General features: G+C 39.6%; 1 protein-coding gene across 1 annotated transcript in view; it reads left to right on the forward strand.

Annotated features, from left to right (window-relative positions):
- The window catches only part of PCCA (propionyl-CoA carboxylase subunit alpha), a 300,689-nt gene that overhangs the window by 99,032 nt on the left and 184,258 nt on the right, over nt 1-17,399 (forward strand). The window contains exons 10-11 of the mRNA XM_075424221.1: nt 7,575-7,677; nt 12,820-12,914. Of these exons, the coding sequence (XP_075280336.1) occupies nt 7,575-7,677; nt 12,820-12,914 (198 nt within the window). The remainder of the gene's footprint in view (nt 1-7,574; nt 7,678-12,819; nt 12,915-17,399) is intronic.

A 17,399-nucleotide genomic window follows, 5' to 3' on the forward strand; every position in this document is an offset into this window, starting at 1 on the left:
AACATTTACGGGTAGACAGCAGTGAAGGCAAAATTAAATTGGCAAAATACTTGTTGCAGGAAGATGAGATTGAGAACTGAAAATAGAAACAAATTTACTTATGAAATAACAAACTTACATATGAAATAGAGCATGTGGGTTTATCTTATAGTCTGTCTTAAATACCTACACGGCTGTAAAAGACTTGTTGTACATGTCCATTAATTGCGTTATGAACGAAGATTGTTCCTTTTTGTGTCTGAAGAACATCCGACTGTTTTGAAGGTGAGTCAACTTGTTATTGACAAAACAATGTATCTGATAGTTTTAATAGTGCATGAAAAGTTGTTGACTTCATGTATTACCTTGCTGCATCCAAATCCATGTAATCCTAAAAATAAACTGATTTTCAGCTATTGGTAGACTCTGAGAACCCAGTATCTGAATGGCCTTTTGTATTTCAGGGTTCATAGATGCATGACAAGTATGAAGAATTGTTGATAACATCTTGATTTGTAAACTTGCTTTGGTTTTGTCACATGGGATTAATTTCAAATGCTATCTCAAAAAAAAGCCTTATATAAATTAATTTTATTTGAAACATGCATTTGCATTTTCAGGATACTTGAAAACTTTTCTTGCTTAACTGGCTGTCTATGCATAATATTAAAAGAAAGCTTAAATATATTGTGTGGTGACATGGAAAGAGTTACTGGAAATGGAAAAGACCTATCTGAAAGACTTAATTGCTGCTGTTACATAATTATTCACTTGTGGTAACTTACTGGTGCTTTATTTTTCACAATCTCTTAAATATGCCAAATAATGAAAATTTTGTTAGATCCTCTAAATATTATGATGATATTCCAGCTATAACTAAGACTTCTGTAACTTTCAGCTGGTATTTCTAACTAGAAATAATTAAATAGTTTTACCACTGTTAGAATTTTTTTTTTTCCTTGAAATAGCTCTTCATGGGCCTGTAACTGTGGATGGCTGCTGTTTTGCCACTTGCCTCTTTATCTGGGGAGGGCTGCTATTGTATTTCTTCAGATGTAAATACCTCCTAAATCTCACTTCTATTGCTTTTTCTCTGAATTTCAGTCAAGTTCTAGTGTGGAATTTTGTGTACAGTTCAAGCCACTAACCCATATCTGAAGCTAAAATAACCCTATTTTGACTCTGATGTAATCCCTAGTCACTTGGTTTGGTTAAATTGAATTTAGGATGCCCTTTCTTCACATACTAGATACCCACTTGAAATAATGTTGAAAATGAAGTGCAGGTTTCCACTGAATTCAGGTTTGAAGGTTCTTCCCAGCCTGAGAAAGTTCTGCTGCAGTATGTATCTGAACGTACTTCTGTTTTAGTGTGTCTGATCATCCCAGCTCTGGTCTTCTCTGTGAAGAACCTCTGTGTTGGCATCCCACAGAGCCTGGTCTGAAAGTGCTTTCCAAATATACGCAACACAAAGTTAATTATGAAGCACAAGAAAACATGACTAGAGTAGGTATCTGAATATCTAGAAATTTTCTGATTCATTCCTCCTTCAGTTGTGGAGAAACTGAAGGCTCTCTTGCTTTCAGTACGCTTATAACAATTGTAACGAAGTCTAGGCTTCATGACCTGAAATGGCCAGCTGGCAGCTCTGAAAAGGAGTTCACGTGAGGCCCTTGTCCTCTCCCCAACGATCAGATTTAAATTTTCTGGCAGAGATTGTGATGGATCTTTGCACACAAGGATACTTACTGCCATGTAGGTTCAGTATCGGAGGTCATCATGCAGGAACTGCTAGCCCTTGTTTTAAACTCTGTGGATTTGCAGACAAATTAGTTTCTCTAGTAGTTTCAGCTGCGAACTTGATAACCTCGAAGTTGTAAATTTGTACTGAATTATCTTCTAAGAATTCCCTTTTGAGAAATCTGAAGCTTTGTCCTAATTTTGCCTCCCCCACTTCCCCACCCTCAGTTGTCTCAACTTCTGTGACTTTTCCTAGATACTAAAATCTTGCATGCTTAGTGAGTATCTGTATAGAAAGCTTTCAACAAGGCAGCTTCCAGCAACAGAGATTTAGAGAGATGAAAGATTTTGCCTTTTAACTTATAATAGGAAAATATAAATTTTTCTGTTACTTAAATTCTTTCTTGGTGCTTATGCAAATTTTATGAACTGAAGTCAAACATCTGCTCTCAAATTCCAGGAATCCCTTGTAATTTCTCTTCTGTGGTCCTGTGGTACCATGCTGTGTTTATTTCCACTGTTCCACAGTTGTTGCTCTTCATTGGGCTGGTACAACAGGATGTGTGGGAGAACTGCTAGCAAATTTGTTTTTGTAGTCTGCAATTATTTTCTGAAGTTTCCCACTTTCCTTCAGAAACATCTGTTGAAGTTTTTTTTTTCCTTGATGTTATAATCTTCCAGTGGCTCTGAAGGAATAAGCAGTGGAACTGGAAGAAGTTGGAGTAATATGTAACAAATCATTCTGAATCCCCCACCTCCTGAGGCAAAGGAAATCTGAAGTGTGCAGTATGAGAGGATAATGCTTTAAAAAAGAACAACATCCCCTATTACAAACTTGTACAGTGAGTTTTATTATCTTCACAAAGCAGTGCATTTGGCCTGTCAGACTGCTCCGCAAAAATGGGAGCGTACGGGTTTGGTGTCTTTGGTCTGTCCTGCACAGGTATGTGCTGTAGAAGTGTTCAGGTAAGGGGAAGGAGTCAACGGGATGAGTGAAGAACACTGTTTGCTAAAAACTGGTGTGGTTTTTTAACCACAGATTTCCATGCCAGCTACATGTGTAAACATATGTAAATTGCTGTGACTAGATCGTTTTTAATTTTTTTAAAATTTGGATTCAAGCTGAAGCAATGGATATTGGTTTTGTGTGTAAAATCAAACAACATTTGAGTATTTATTGGTTACTTAACCTACCAGTCATGGTTTTAGAGGAATTCTACTGTACTAATAATGGTTATCAAACATCTGTTTTTAACTAGATGGCCTTTCTAATTCTGGCCTTGACAAGAAAAGACTATTTTCTTTTACTGTTTCCTGATATTGGAAACTGAAATATTACATAATGATTGTAGTCTTTTATTAATGTCTGACTGCCTCCAAAGAAAGTGGTTGTTTTAATTAAAGCAGCAATGCTTATTTTGGAGCTGGAGGCAGAAAGTTGGCATGGGCTATCTCGCTTCAGACAAGCACAAGAAAGCTTGTGGCATGATCAATAAATGCTTTTGTACAACTTTATACTTCAGTGTGAATGAATGTACTGTAGGGAGGGGAACCTTTAAAGACATGCTGTTCTTCCCCTTACAGATGAAGGGAATTGGGGACATCATCTCATCCAGCTTTACCCTTGGAATGTGATCAGCCCTGGATTTGAAGCTGGTTTGCTTAGAGCTCTTCCCAGTTGGGTGTTGCATTGAGATTCCACAGCCTCCCGGGTTTCTCAGTTCTTTCCAGTTGTTTTCCTTGCTTCCAGCTGGAAACTCCCCACTTCAGTTTATGACCACTGTCTTATTTTTCTGCTGTGCACTACAATAAAGAACTTGGCTCCATTGTCTTAGTAAACTCCTCTTTACCAGAAGGCTGCTATTAGATGTCTGCTAAAGCCTTGTTGTATTTCAGGTTTAACAAGCCTGGTTGACTGTGCTGGTTCTGGTGCGCTCTGACCATGTTACTTGAGCATCTCCATGTCTTTGAGTACTAGGAGTGTCCAAAACTAGATGCAGTGTTTCAAATGTCGTCTGACAGGTGCTGAGTAGAGGGGAATAATTGCTGCTGTTGGTCTGCTGGTGGTGCTGCAGTTGATACAGCCCGCTGTTCAGTAAGCCTTCATTACTGTCAGGGTGCACTGCTCACTTGCATCACAGCCTGTAATCCACCAGGATCTCCAGGTCATTTTAAGCAGCCAGTCAGTTCCACAGCCTGTGCTGTTGCTGAGAGGGTTAGGCTGTGCTAGGTGAAGACTCTGCATTTGTTTTTGTGGAAACTCATAAGATGCTTGTGAGCTCATTCCTCCAGACTGTCTAGATCTCTCTGAAATGCAGCTTTGCCCAGAGTATATTGATTGACCCTATTTTAGCATTGTCCATAGGCTGGTGGTGGTGCATTCCAGGTCAGTGATGAAGAGGTTAAACTGATTCCAGAATGATAGATTTCTTGGGAAATTCCTTGTATTGGATTCCAGGTAGAGGATGAGCTGCAAACTTTGAGCCCAAAGATCTAGCCAATTTTTCACTCATCTAGTTGTGCTCCTCTGTAGACGGTAACGTTCTACCTTGGAAACAGTGATGATGTGGGAGACTGTTAAGGTCTTGCTAAAGTTGAAGAGATATCTGCTGTTCTCCTGTAATTCATAGGTGTAGTCATAAATGATGAGTAGATTGGTCACACATGATACTATTGGTAAATTCAGTCTGTTCTCACTCACTTGCTCATGTGTCTAGATACAGCTTTCAGAAGATCTTTCTCCATGACTCCTCCCTGGAATTACAGTGAGGCTGACCAGCTTGTAGTGCTGATTCTTTCACACATTTCTCAAAGATGGGTGCAATGTTCATCTTCCTCCAGTCATCAGGAATCTCTTCTGACCTCCAAAGCCTGTCAAAGATGACACAGCAGTCTCACAATGACATAGGCTACTTCTCTTAGCATCCCATCTGGTCTTACTGACTTGTATGGGTTGATTTCTCCAGACGTCCTTGATTCCACCCTCTAATGCTACTGACATGCAGGCTCCAGCTCCTGTTTGTTTCCTTGGCCATGTGCCTTTATGTACAGCTGCTAGAGGTGGACCTCTTCTGATTTTTCCTTTGATGCCTCCAGGCTTTGACTGGTGTGCAGCTCCCACCAGTGTGACCCACCCTGCCCTGGGGAGAGGCCGCAGTGTTCCCTGCCTACCTTCGTCATGGGCTGTGGTGGCCTGTCAGCCCCCCTGCTCCAAGCCCAGCCTGGGTCAAGGCATCTGATGTGTGATGGGTGCTCCTGCAGCTGGGGCTGTGGAGTCACCATGTGCGCAGCTGTGCTGTTAGCAGTGCTCCAGCTTACCGGCTCCGTGGCAGCGTGTGTCTCCAGGCAGCTGACGTGGGGCCTGAGTCATCCTCGCAGTGGGCAGCTGCGGTCCCCTTTCATCATGTCTATCGATCTACAAGTTGGGAAACAGCTAGCAGAAGCTAATTGAAGCACCTAAAAGCAGCAAATCTGTGTATGTAGAAAAAAAAGAGAGACAGAGAACCTAAGACAAACCTTAACGGTAAATTTTGCCTGAATAAATAAATAACTTGCAACCAAGATGCCCACCCCAACCCAGCTGTCAAAACTATCTCTACCACCAACTTGTCCTTATGAGAAACTACCAAAAGCATCTCCTGCCAAAGCCCCTCACTCTTAGCTGCTGTTGCAGTTTGCTCTGCTCCTTGTGTACCGGCTTAGCTGGTGTCCCCGCAGTGTGGGGCGCCCTGTAGTGCCTAATGGACTGTCCATCTTCCCTGCTCCCTGCCCCTCGGTCTAGCGCAGGTGGCTGGCACTGGAAGGCTGTGAAGATGGCCATGTTAGCAGGCAGTTAGTGTTTGGAGCGTGGGTCTGCGGAGAGCCCCCTGCTCGGGAATCCTCTGACCAGAGCGCCTCTTTACTTTGAGCCAGAGTGTAGAGTTATCAGTGATGGCCTTCATATAGGTGAGGTGTATCAGTCTGAGTGATGGCGTCTTATCAAGCGTCCGGGCTTGAGTAGGCTGCAGATGGTATGTTGCTTATATGCTAAACTGTACCTGGGCCCAGACAGGGGCAGTAAGTTCAGGCTTCCCTGTCCCAAGTTGCCCTGCACTTTTCTTCTGGGGTTAGTGTGGGCAGGAAAGGCTTTGGACTTGGTCGCACATGTCACTGCAGTTGTGCTGCGTGGGGAGTGTCTTCCTTGCAGGGAGGCTCTGTAGGGCTGCTGCTTGGTGAAAGGATAACGTTCCAAATGCGGATTCTCTTCCAGCCTAAGCAGCTTTTTTAAAGTTTTTAAATATTTGTGAAGAGACTCAGCTCCATCTCCGTTTGGGTAGTATGATCTCTTTAAGGAAGGTGAAGTGTGTTTATGGTAATTTTTATCACTGAACAAATGCAGCTGCACAGATTTGTAAGATACAAACAAGGTCAGAATACTTGACTGAGATAGTCATTCCTGTTATATATAATTTAAAAAGATTTACAGATGTATGGATTAGATAATTAGGCACCTAACTTTTTTTTTAACAAGTATTGCAGTTTAGATATCTAATTAGCACATACTTCAATGAAGAAAAAATAGTCAATTGCGTGTAACTGTGTGATAGAATGTTTATGAAAGGAAACAGAGCCTTTGGTATAGGAGTTAAAATAGCTCTAAATCTGTTTCAGTAAGCTCAGACACTGTGTATGGCTGTGTTTTACCTCACTTTTTTTTGATAGATCAGGTACTGTGCAGAGTAACAAATGTTGATGTCCCTTTTTATGAAGTTATTAAATATATTGAAGTTAAATATTAATTTAGAAAAGATTGTACATTGAGTATAATATATCAAAATTGTAGTATATATTATTCCACAGTCTTGAAAAAGGATGAAGTCATATTTTTAAACGAACACATCTCTGTACTGTAAATTTACCTGTCTCATGGTTCTGTTGTCCGGGTTTTGTTTGTGAAATTGAACTGGATCGAAGAGATGGAAAGCATGCAAACTTACAAGGGCTGTTGCATTTCAGTAATCAGTGCTAGAGAAATTTACCCCAGACTTTCCGTATGTATAAATGTAAGTGGGACTCATATGCCAGTGAAAGAGCCTGAGAAAACTTCTGTGGAGCCTTTGGGTCCCTGCGTTATGGTACATTTCACCCTGAGAAAGCTGCACGTGACGTTGTTTGTCAGCAGTTACGTCCCACAGGAGTAATCTTTCTGCCATGAAAAATAAAGTCAATAAATATAATATCTTATAGTCTTTATTTGTTGGAGTAGTTACATGTGTAAAAGAGGAAACAAAGGGAAGTATACAGAATGTGCAGTATTATGCTTAATTATACTTTAATGTAGGGAAAAACTAGAAGTACAGCTGGTATGCTCTGTAAAGTGAAGTATTGCATCTTCAGGTTGTGTGTTCAGTGATTGGCTTTACTAGGTCTGCAATATTGTGTCTGCAGTTCTTTCATCTAATTAACGTGCAACTAACCTCTGCTATTCGTATTAAGAGGGCTGCGTACCTTCAATGGTGGTGGGCTTACTTCTGTTTAACAAGCACTTTGTAATTAATGGTTTGAAAAATTTGATTACTTTATTACTTTTGCAGAAGAAAATGCAAACAAAATTCATATAAATAATTGTTGTAAGCACTCAGACTTTTTAAGCACACTGAAATTCTCTGTGCTTTGAAAATGCAATTTTTTTGTCTTTGTGAGAAAAGAAAGAAAAAGGGATACTCATTAAAGAATCAAATGCAAATAGTAAAACTTGGTTTTTGGATGTGCGTGTTGCCAGATGACTGGAATGAAGAAGTGTTCCTTCTTGTGTACTTTAGAACTTGACTTGACAGTTTAAATACAGATTATTCTTTTTGTTTTTGTTATTTAAGGGAAGGTTTTAGGTTTTCATCTCAAGAAGCTGCTTCAAGTTTTGGTGATGATCGCTTACTGATAGAAAAGTTCATTGATAACCCTCGTCACATAGAAATCCAGGTTTGCATTACTATTATTACTACTACTAGTAATTCTTGTTTATTTATTTAATAAGGTTTGAACTCGTAAATTAATCAAAGTTCAAAACTTTTCAAACGCTTCTCTAAAAAAGGCCTAGAGTATTGTGTTTTCCTGTGTCTTGGGCCATTGCTCAAACTACATGGTTATCGCGTACAAGACAGCCTTCCTGTTTTTATTCTCTAGCCTTTCTTTAGCAGGAAGACAACGAGCTGTGCTCAATTCGTTGGGACAAAAAAAAAAAAAAGAGAGAGAGAAAAAGGTTGTAGGCATCTGTCTTGAGGGCTGGAGCTTGAGCTCTGGATCCTGATTGCAGTGCTTGAGCGCAGCAAAGGATGTAGGAGTTGTAGGAGTTCAAGCACTGCTGTGCTTAATATTTTTCTTACAGTCTCTAGGTGGTTTTGTCAGTATTTTGGATTCTGTTCTGAAGTATCTAATGCTCCCTGGGAACTCGGGAGAATTTGTGTCCCATTTTGCGCAGTTTGTCATTCAAAATCAGGTGTATTCTCCGTAACTTCTGGGTTGTGACCGTTTATGTCTTTAATTAGATCTAGTGTTAAGCCAGATGTGTTAATGCAAAACAAGACTGTTTGTGATGGACAGACTCTTTAACAAAATTGTGGTCTTAAAATTTGTGATGTGTTTGATCTTATGTAGGCACCTAAATTGGGTTTGCCAATAGCCTTGAAATAATCTTTCCTGACAAGAAATCTATATGGAATATGTCCGTTTCCTCAATAGAAATGCCATTTATTTTTGTCCGAAATATAAACTCTTCCTAAGTTGTGGCATGTTTTCTTTTGCAGTGAGAGTCTGAAGTATTTTGACAGTAGCTCAATAACTGAGTGAAACAACAGCAACAATAAATTTGATAGTGTGGAATGATTTGTAAGAGAAAAAATTTAACATTTTTTACTCTGCCAGATATGTATCCATAACCTGATACTTCCTATGTTTTTATTTATTTTGTGTGCACAGGCTAACTTATTGCATATGTGAAATGAGGAACCAGTCTGTAAAAATGAAATTTAAACCCCAACCTATACTCTTTTGAAGGGTCAAAGAAAGGTATACAGTGAGCGTTTAGTCTCAGGATTGATCTTAGGTCAGATTGTTAGAGCATCTTCCTGTATTCTCTTGCCATGGGTAATAATTTTTGGCTACCTATGTCTTTGACTCTTTCTTTTTTTGTATGCAAATCGATACACCTTAAAGATCTAATCCTTTTAGTCCTTGCAGGTTTGGGAGCTTCAGCAGGGTCCTAGTGACTCTTTAATGACGAAAGTTAGATGAAATTGTTTTCTCCATACTTTCATGAGTTTGAGGCAGATTTTACATTGTCTTAATTCTTTTAGGTTTAAAAAAGATTTTCTCAAAAAAATTAGGCAGTACGGTATTTAAGAACAATTGAATAATTTCACCTAGATTAAATAAAATAGCTTTACCATTAATAATTCATGGTTTTATTTATAATAAGTGTACAATGAATGCTGTTTTCCTGACACAAACACTTTGATGGTACCTTTTAACAATATAATAGCATGTAATTTTAACTTCATGTTCTAAGCAGCTTTAGACATTGACCTTGGTTCATTTTCAAACTGCTAAATATACAAACAAATTGAGACCAGATGCCAAATATTTATTAATTTAGTGGTAACTTTTAAATAGAACTTTTTTGTAACTTTTTCATATAGCTCCAAAGCGTTGGTCCTTAAAACTAATAAGTAAGGGGTTTCCTGTGTCTAGCGATAAAACAATCACTTTGTAAAACATGAGAAAAGACTAAAACAATTGACAGGAAAATAGAGTCCAAATACACTTTATACTTGAACTAATTTGAAGTCTTGTTCTCCTGAAATATCTGATATAAAAGACGTGAGTTTAAAAGACGAGTACATGGAATGTGTGACTATTACTTGGCTGAGTAGCAATCCTGCAACTGGAAACAGAATTTAGCTGAATCACGTAGGAGATATTGCGATACATTATCTTTATTTATTTTGGCATATAGATGTACATAGCATATACTAATGTCATAATCATCTGATCCCACAAAATAGAGGGTTTTCTTTTAGGGATATTTAGAAAAAAAGCTGTAGCTGTGGCATGCATTTTTAGTGACGTGTACTGGAATCTCATGTCATCTCAGGTGATGATTGCAACATTCTGTCAATGTCTTCTGAAATACAGTTGTTTTTTAAAGTAAGTATCTTCTTTAGTTTCTGATAATGAAAACAGTGGACCCAAAATGAAGATAAAAGCCTAACACTACATATTGTTTGGCTTATTCTATTTATAATTATGTTTTCATAATAAATGTTCATACGTGTCTCTTTTTGAGCAATATTAACTGATAATGGAAAAACATTTATTTTAAGATACAGGTTGCAGAAGTTAAGTAGGTTTCAAGCAATGTCCTGAAGTGAAGTAAAATATTTACTAGTTGACTTGAAAAATATTTTATTTTCCCTTTCAGGAAAATACAGAGAAAGAGAAGAGAAGCATAGGAACTGATTTTTATTGAAATATTCTAGGACTTTTTGGTTTGTTTGTTTTGGTGAAGCTGAATTATATGGAAGGTTGTAGGCTTTCTAGCAACAAAACAGAAGTGCTCACAAGGAATCATTCTACTTACAGAACAGTGATTTTTTTTTTTCTTTTCTATTGAGTACCATGCTGTGCCCTAGAGTTACTGTTTTAATATTGAAAAAAGAACAAAAAAGTGAAAAAAAAATCTTTTGTCCTACCAAATGAGTTTCTGTAGAGCTCTGTGACGTTTAGTTCTGGACTGGATGAGTTAAGACTCAGGTAGGAAGTTGCTTTAGATGCTGCTTGTGTTTTGTTTTTTTGGTGGTTTTTTTTTTTTTTTTGGCTTTGTACTGAGTTGCCTGTTGCAGAATGTGGCAGTTGGCTGGAGCACCCTCGTGCTGCTGTGCTGCTGCTAAACTTCCTTCTGGGCAGGGAAGGAGGGTTCTGGGACAAGCTGTAGTTTAGAAACTCCCAAAGTCATCGATCTTGTAGAGCTCTTTGGAGGGGATTTTTCCTCTAGAAAGCTCCATACGTTTCTGGGATTACAACAGAATTTCTGAGGAAAAAATAAGTCTGACACTAGAGAGTGCAGAGCACTCTGGGTCTGATGCTGCACAGTGCACGTGAGTTGTCTTCACGAGATCAGTGCCTCGTCTTCAGTCACGTTGACCCAGATTATTCATGTATCAGCAAACACTGGTGTCATACATACAGGAGTTCATCTTGCTCGGTGCCATACTTCCTCTAAAAGGAATAATAAATAGCGCAGATTTGTTGTCACAAATGTGAGTAGATATGGTTGAGTTCATGCAGTTTGAGGAAGATTGTATCTTTTTTATCTTGTCTGTTTTCAGTGTAGAATTGCACTATTAAAGAATGAAGCATGAATATTGGCACAGGTTCTCGCAGATCAGAGCAGGAAGATGGAAAAAATGGATTCAAGGGGAAATTTTATAAGGAAGAAAGGGAGCAGGTGTGGTCTGCAATGAAGGAAGTTGTTCCAAGAGTAAGTGTAGAGTATAACATTGTAACCTGGAAGAAGTCTACTTGAGTCCTCAAATCCAGTATCCTGCTATTGGAAATGGCTGCAGCGTACAGTTGATTTCATAAAGGGATGGAGTTCATTTTCTTACTTTTCCTTCCACTTTGAAGTTGCAGAATCAATTGGGAGTTCTGTTATGCCGACCTTGTGTTTTTTCTAACATATATTTTAGGTAGTTGGATCTAGATGTTTGACTGTGTTTTTACCTCCTCCATGAACTGAAGCTGCAGCCAAGAACTGTAACTGATACTTGAGTTTTGAGAAATTCCTTGAAACTATTGCTTTAATTTCCATTGAAAGTATTGAGGACGTGTCATGGGTGGAGCAATGCACCACACTTAAAAGAGAGAAGCAACAGTATACTTCATTGATATAAAACAGTGAGTTAACAAAATTCAATGGTAAATGTGACAGTGGTTTAACAGGATTCAGTGGCAAGGTACACTTGGTTATTTACTACATGGAGGACAGGGTCAGACAAAACTGTCAGGGAGACCCTCCTGTTGAGTCATGAAGTTCAGGAAGGACCCCCTTACTTTCTGCAAGGTGGGTGTATAGTCTGCAGAACTATGTACACGCAATCAATCCTGTATATCACTTAGCTAATATTTCAAAGCTTAGCATGCTGTTAATCGCTTACCAAGAATCTGTTGTGGCAAGGGATCTCTCAGCCTCGAGGAGTAACCTTGAGAGGTGTCCCTGCTCAAGGGGAGATCCTAGCGTGCAGCCCACTCTTGTTTCAGGACAGCTCAGTGGGCCCTCGGCTGTCCATTATTTACAGAGTAAGATGTTTGACTTATATTTGCATACCAGCAAGATGTCTGGGTCCCTGTTCCAGACAGCCCTTGGCTACCATGTTGCCATCCATCTCCCAAAGTCCAGCATAAGCCACTTGCAGCCATTGCAGCCTCCACTGGTGTTCCTGGCTTAAGCAGGAGAGAAGGAGGGCAGAAGAGCACACGGTCACAGGAAGCAGCAAATTTTATTCTTCTTAGTAGAAGATTGCAAAGTACCTGAAGACGACTACTTCTTTGTTAAAGACAGGGTGCTGTGGTTTGCCTACTGAAAAAGCTCCTTAGTTATTTTTACTGAAAACTTATGTGGTGTAATTCGGGAGCAAAATTTGGCATACTTTGAGATTTTTTTTCTGCTTCATTGACATGAGATACTGCTTAACAATATACTTCTGAGTAATTTTATTATGCAATACAGTTTGAAATGCTTGAAAACATAATTTTAATCTAGTTTCAGTCTTTTGATTTCTGATTTCTGAACTTTTCGGAGCTTCTCATGAATTTTAGAGTGAGTTTTTTTGCTGTATGTAGACTCTATATATAGGCTTTAAAATAATCCTGTTCAGAATTTGAAGGAGCATTCAATTAATATTTCACATACAATTAATTTTCTATGCTAGCATTTTTTTCCAATCTATTTCTAGATTGGAAAAAATCTGTTTTTAAATTGCACTGACTCAATGCTACATAGTAGTATGTTGTCAAAAGGTCGTATGGATACATCTGTTTGTTAATAGCAGTGTGTTATTGTTTCAGGTTTTGGCAGATAAACATGGTAATGCCTTGTGGTTGAATGAGAGAGAGTGCTCCATTCAAAGGAGGAACCAAAAAGTTGTGGAAGAAGCACCGAGGTATGTATACTAGACTCTTGGTGCAACTTCATAGTTACTGAAGGCACTTTTGGAAAGCTACTGATTTTATTTATTATACAAATGCAAGCAAATTTTATTCTGTTAAAAATCACAAAGAAAATAAATTTTTAAGTTATAGTCATTTGACTGTAATGAAGTTTTGATGTTGTATTTGAGCGTGATTTGATGTTGCTTGATGATGCTTCTGGAAGAAGAAAACAGATGTTGTGTTGTTAATTTTTTCATGATCTTGTATAAAATGGACATGAATCGTACCAGTCAAATATATGTGGTATATGAGATGGCTTTCTTAATGTGTCTGAGATTTTTCCTTTTCTTTGACATTCAACTTTTGGATTTAAGAGTAAAATAAAACATGGAATAAGTATTTGTTTTACCACAGATACAGTATTTGACTATGTTACAGGAATTCGGAGAGGGCCAGATAATGCTGTTTATTTCTATTTGAAATGGAACATGAATTACAGAATCATAGAATGGTAGGGGTTGGAAGGGACCTCTGTAGGTCATCTAGTCCAACCCCCCTGCCAAAGCAGGGTCACCTACAGCAGGCTGCACAGGACCTTGTCCAGGCGGGTCTTGAATATCTCCAGAGAAGGAGACTCCACAACCTCCCTGGGCAGCCTGTTCCAGGGCTCCGTCACCCTCAGAGGGAAGAAGTTCTTCCTCATGTTCAGGTGGAACTTCCTGTGCCTCAGTTTGTGCCCGTTGCCCCTTGTCCTGTCGCTGGGCACTACTGAAAAGAGCTTGGCCCCTTCCTCCTGACACCCACCCTTGAGATATTTATAGGCATTTATAAGGTCCCCTCGCAGCCTTCTCTTCTTCAGGCTGAACAAGCCCAGCTCCCTCAGCCTTTCCTCGTCAGAGAGATGCTCCAAGTCCCCTCATCATCTCTGTAGCCCTTCGCTGGACTCTCTCCAGTTGTCACTCAAGTACTGAATACTCTGCGCCACTTTTAGTACCATTCATGGTATACGTGTCCAGTAACTCAAATGTACTAAATGATCTTAATCCCACTGATTTCAAATGGAGCTGAAATACGTAACTGCAGTGCAAGGCATGGTCTTGCTGTGTTTTCTGTTGTATTGCATTCATCAGCGAAGACGTGTAGAAAAAGGGCAGAACAAATTTTGACTTCAGAAAACCAGACTTAGGTGTATCGCTACCCATGGGAATTCCTGGTGTAATGTGTTCACCAGCTGGGATGGGTTTGTCATTATTTTATAGCGCAGAACTATGTGACGCAACAATTTAGGATGTGAGGAAGAACACATCATTTGAATGATGTTTATTTATAGGCAGCATATATGTTAATGTGGGATCATAATTGTGGGACTGGCACTATTTGTGACCTAGATTTTAAATTAAGAATGTTAAAATCTAAGGATACAGAAACACTGATAAATACTTAAAATAGCTGTTGTTGCTTGTTGTGGTGCTTGTGCATTTCTCGGAGGCCTGATGCCTATCTTACTATGTTTTTGTCTGTGAAGTGTGAAGGCTTCAGGTCCTGTTATGTATGCGTGCGTGTATCTGTATACCCAAGCTCTTAGGAGGGGAGAGTCGATTGCCTTGGGAGTACACGTAAGGCGCTGCCTGCTCATTCCGCGTGCCTGTGGTCAATTAGAGGGAGTGATATGTCTTTGTCTCACCAGCCAACTGTGATCAGTGTGTTTTGTTTCATCAGAAATATCAGCCTTTTAACTTTCTTGGACTTCTCTGTTGGAGTTGCCAGTAAGTTTTCTCATCTCTTCCTATAACTCTACAAAAGAGCGTGGGCAAGTCAATGACTTCCGAAATTTGGTGTGAAAACTCTTCTTCCTTCTTGTTTTCACATGTTTTAGACTCTGCCAGACTTTTACTGACAACTTTGGAAGCCTTATCTGCCTTACAGCCACTTGCAGTTGGCTGCAGAAGCTGTTTATTTACGTAGGGTTAAGAGACTGCTGCAGATAAGCAGGACACTAACTTCTGTGAGACACCGTAGAGACTGTAGAGCCTGAAGTTGGCCCTTGCTGTGCATGCTGTTTCAGTGGGTCTCCTTGATGAATGACTCCTGGAAACACGTTTTCTTGTACAGCCGGGTGGAGGACAGAAGTCGTCCCCAGTAGTCTTTTTTTGTCTCCTGTTTTGAATGGTAGCTGCCATTAAGGGCTCTGAAATAGGTTGCAGCTTTTTTTTTTTTTCTTTCTTTCATGAAGCCCAGGAGATAGGGATGCTATGGGTTAAAATGTTTATTTGTCTTTTGTACAATTTAGGGCTTTTGGCTCTGGCCTCTGCTCAAGCCTCTTTTGATTTACTTTTTTCCTATAGTGATGTTTTCCTAAGTATCTAGTTTAAGATACTGACTGTTGAGGGCCTTTTGGTTTTGAGAATAATCTCTATGATTTTCTTAAAGCTAAGTCTGCAGCTGTTGAACTTAGCCTTATGGGATTATTTTGTGTTTGAATGTCCAGTTTTCCTAGGGAAGGTCAGTCTCTTGTAAAACAATCTCTCTTTTGAGGAGAGAAAGCTCTTGAGTTCACACCCTGATGAGGTTATAGTATTCAAGAGAGCCCTGGTGCTCCCTTGGCTCTCTGTACTATTTGATGCCCAAAGTTAAGACTTTGGAGTGTTGTTATGGAGAAGTGCCATGCAAAGGCCCTTCCACTCACCTTAATCATCCAGCACTGTCCTTTGCTGTAGCAGTCAAAGAGATTAGACATTTGCTTGTCCATGGAATGCTGTTTAGAATCATAGAATCATTTAGGTTGGAAAAGACCTTAAGATCATAGAATCCAACTGTAAACCTAACGCTGCCAAGTCCACCACTAAACCATGTCCCTAAGTACCACTTTTACACGTCTTGTAAATACCCCTAGGGATGGTGACTCAGCCACTTCCCTGGGCAGCCTGTTCCAGTGCTTGATAACCCTTTCGGTGAAGAAATTTTTCCTAATATCCAATCTGAACCTCCCCTGGTGCAACTTGAGGCCATTTCCTCTTGTCCTTTTGCTTGCTGCTTGGGAGAAGAGACTGACCCCCACCTTGCTAGACTACTTTCAGGTAGTTCTGGAGAGCAATAAGGTCTCCCCTCAGCCTCCTCTTCTCCAGACTAAACAGTCCCGGTTCTGTCAGCCGCTCCTCACAGGACCTGTGCTCTAGACCCTTTAGCAGCTTGGTTGCTCTTCTCTGGACACGCTCCAGCACCTCAATGTCTGTCTTCTAGTGAGGGGCCCAAAACTGAACACAGTGTTTGAGCTGCAGTCTCTAACTATCATATCTCAAAATGCTGAGCTTCAGGGCACTGGATGTTAACTCTTCTCTCTACATTTTCAGACCTTTCCTGGACAAGTGGTGATGGAACAGTGTCCTGTAATAATAATAATAATAATAATAATAATAAGCCATTGTATTCTGTACTAGCATGCAAGATCCGTGTTAGCATCCGCAGTGAGCAAGTCCTTAGAACTTGCTAGCTGCCTGCTTATTCTCCTTTGCTGTCTCTACTTTTCTCCAGTGATTAACTTGGGTTAAACCTTGGTATCCAGGACTTTCAGAATAAGGTGATTCTTAGGACAGTCTCTCAACAATTTCGCAAAATTTCCCTGAGTTTCATCTCCGGCAGGAAATAATTTGTTTATTATGTTTTTTTTTCTTCCTAGCTGCTTACGTTCAGGGTTGAGATTGCCTTATCTATCCTAGATGTTAGTTTTGCGGTGTCTTTTTAAATTCAAAGATGTTGTTTCAGCTTCAGTTCAAAGGACAAAAATGTTTCTTTCTGTTTCTGCCTGTGACGGAGAGATCCAAGAGGCAGGAGATTTAAAAGGGAGGATAGTTTACCAGTAAGTGACTGCATTAGAATGCAAGTGAAACAGTTAAACTGTTTTTGTGACCTTTTTTGCATGATCCATTGCTAGCTTCTCTCAGCAATGTTTCTGTCCTTGGAAGGTGCACACACAGCAACTTCTTTCACTTTCTCCAAGCACTAAGGTGTCTCTGAAAGATCTCAATATGATGACGAGTCCTTCAGGATCATGTTCCAGACTAACTGCCAAGGTGCTACTTGAAGCCACCGACAATTTGGATGAATGTATATAGGCAAGAACTTAGCGGGAAGGTATATTATTGAACTAGACTCTGTGTATGAGCTCTCTTTAGAGTTGTGCTGCATGTCAATATATCAGACTTTACATTTCCTATCCCTCAGTCTAGAAATCCTTGAAGGATTTGGGGTTAAGAGAAACAGCAAGCCTGTTCTGTTTGTGACTGGGTACATGATTCATAGGTGGGCACAGCTTAGATGTGGGGGCAAAACTGTGTTCTCAAATACTTTAGCATATTTATGCCTGTGGTGTATAGATATCTCAAAGGAGAATGGTGTTTTTGTTTTACAGGTAGGTAATTTTTTTTAAACAAACAATGTGCCTGTCTGTTTCCTAAGCGCAGATAAGCTGACCTTGAGATTTAGAAAATGAAGGTACT

Source organism: Opisthocomus hoazin, chromosome 1 (genome assembly GCF_030867145.1).
Source record: "Opisthocomus hoazin isolate bOpiHoa1 chromosome 1, bOpiHoa1.hap1, whole genome shotgun sequence".
In the NCBI taxonomy this organism is placed as follows: Eukaryota; Metazoa; Chordata; class Aves; order Opisthocomiformes; family Opisthocomidae; genus Opisthocomus; species Opisthocomus hoazin.